General features: G+C 41.5%; 1 protein-coding gene across 1 annotated transcript; it reads left to right on the top strand.

Moving 5' to 3' along the window:
- The first annotated feature begins 541 nt into the window (after positions 1-541).
- KCNJ1 (potassium inwardly rectifying channel subfamily J member 1) lies at positions 542-1660 on the top strand. Its single transcript, XM_030538391.1, has one exon. It carries the CDS (start codon positions 542-544, stop codon positions 1658-1660), a length of 1119 nt encoding a protein of 372 aa, XP_030394251.1.
- The last annotated feature ends 959 nt before the right edge of the window (positions 1661-2619 follow it).

The raw sequence follows: 2619 nt of genomic DNA, 5'->3' as shown, positions 1-2619 counted from the left end.
GATACAAATTGCTAAGACTGGCCCCTCTATCTTCTTAGCAGCTGAATGAAAATCCCCATATCTAAACTTTGCAGTTTCTGAAAACCAAGCCCCTTTAAGGTGTCTTGAATTGTGCACCTAAACTCACTAGTCACTTTTGAAAATTATGACCATTGTATGACCTTGGAAAAATCATCTAACTTCTCTGTGCCTCACGTTTTTTCATCTGAGAGTGGGAATACTAATACTCAGCTGCTTCATAGGGGGTTGTGAGATGTAATTCATTCATGTTTGCAAAGCTTATTGAGCAAACTGTTATTATTATTTTTCACTGGAATGCTCCTTGGGGCAAGAACACATTTGTTTCCTTATATATGAATTGGAATCCTTCCCAAATGGCCAAAGGCCAATGTGCTAATGTCATAACTTTTCATAAGCAAGTCAGCATCTTAAGTCTTGTACAAGAGTCATTTCTTTCTCTCCAACTGTAAATAAAACCATCACCTGCCATAATGTTTATAAAATGTTGTTCTTTGTCCAGACTACTTTGGCGATAGAGGGAATGTTCAAATACTTCCGGAAGCGCTTTGCCAGCCATCTGACGGAACACAGTCGCCGAAGAGCAAGGCTGGTATCTAAAGATGGAAGGTGTAACATAGAGTTTGGGAATGTAGAAGAACAGTCACGGTTTGTTTTCTTGGTTGATATATGGACCACCATCCTGGACCTAAGATGGAGATACAAGATGACCATCTTCATCTCAGCATTCTTAGGCAGTTGGTTCCTATTTGGTCTCCTTTGGTACGTTGTGGCATATATACATAAAGATCTTCCTGAATTCAGTCCTTCCATAAACCACACCCCATGTGTGGAGAACATAAACGGCTTGACCTCTGCTTTCCTGTTCTCCCTGGAAACCCAGGTTACCATTGGCTATGGCTTCCGGTGTGTCACAGAGCAGTGTGCCACTGCCATTTTTCTGCTGATCTTCCAGTCTATTCTTGGAGTCATCATCAACTCTTTCATGTGCGGCGCTATCTTGGCCAAGATTTCTAGGTCCAAGAAACGAGCCAAGACCATCACCTTCAGCAAGAATGCTGTCATTAGCAAACGAGGCGGCAAGCTGTGCCTCCTTATCCGGGTGGCCAACCTCAGGAAGAGTCTACTGATTGGGAGCCACATCTATGGGAAGCTTCTGAAGACGACCATCACTCCAGAAGGAGAGACTATCATCTTGGACCAGGTCAACATAGACTTTTTGGTGGATGCTGGCAATGAGAACCTCTTCTTCATCTCCCCCTTAACTGTTTACCACATCATTGATAGGACCAGCCCGTTCTTCCACATGTCAGTGGAAACCATCCTCCAGCAGGATTTTGAGCTAGTGGTATTTTTAGATGGCACAGTGGAAGCCACTAGTGCTACCTGTCAAGTCAGGACATCCTATATCCCAGAGGAGGTATTCTGGGGCTACCGCTTTGCTCCCATCGTATCCAAGACCAAGGAAGGGAAGTATAGAGTAGACTTTCACAACTTCAGCAAGACTGTGGAAGTAGACACTCCTCACTGTGCCTTTTGCCTCTACAATGAGAAGGATGCTAAAGCCAAGGCAAAGAGAGGTTATGACAACCCTGGCTTCATCCTATCAGAAGTCAATGAAACCAGCGACACAAAAATGTAGCTCTGTATGCTCATGGGGACTGGGGCATTTTTTATCGTAACACAAACTCAATACGGAGATGACCAATAATCTAGTAGTGCAGAAGAAAAATGAACAGGGCTGTTTTGACATGAAAATAGCTCCTGATTTCTCAAAAGAATTAAATCAAATCAGACCACCACACAGTGATCCCTGGGAGGCTATTTAACTGCTCTATTTGTATATATATATATATTTTTCATAGAATGTATATTTTTTATACCTATGGGATGTTCATTTAAGCTGCTAAATTGGAATGTCTGACTCACTCAATTAAGTTCCCAGAGGCATTTGAGCCATAAGCAAGTCTGACAACATGCCTTAAAAGAAGAGACCCAGGGAGGGCTTCAGATATGCTGAAGAGGAGCAGTTCTTGGGATGAAAAGTGAAAAGATGAGATAACAGGTAAAAAATCATCAAAAGCGCCTAAAGGTACATCTACAATCCCACCTGACTCCCTAGTTACGTACTAGGGCAGGTGGGATTATTCAAGCAGAACTAATGCATGTACATCTACCCAAGCTGGTAATTATACCAACTGCTGTGCAGACATATCCTAACTGACATAGGACACTAACGTCCATTTTCATAATTGAAATCAATGAGAGTTAGGTGCCTAAATACTTTTGAAGATCTGGGCCATAGACCCTACATTCCACTGATTTTCTCCTAGTAGCCTAAGTCACTTTTGAAAATGGGGCAGTTTCCTAAGTCACTTATGTTCTTTTGAAAATTTGACCCCAGGATCTCTTCTTTCTTTCTCTGTTCAACTCTTGTTAATCTATTGTAGTGAAGCCTTAGTATATTCTATCTTCTTAGAAAGCTAAAAGCAAAGGCAAAGTTTGGGTCATGATGATGTATTTAGAGCTAGAGAGGAAAAAATTGAATTTCCTTCCCATGAAATATTCTGATTTTGTGGAAGAATATTTTTTGTCCCAAAT

This window comes from Gopherus evgoodei, chromosome 19, assembly GCF_007399415.2.
Source record: "Gopherus evgoodei ecotype Sinaloan lineage chromosome 19, rGopEvg1_v1.p, whole genome shotgun sequence".
NCBI classification, from domain to species: Eukaryota; Metazoa; Chordata; order Testudines; family Testudinidae; genus Gopherus; species Gopherus evgoodei.
Note: the sequence above shows the minus strand (reverse complement) of the source record. Positions and strands in the feature narration are given on the sequence as shown.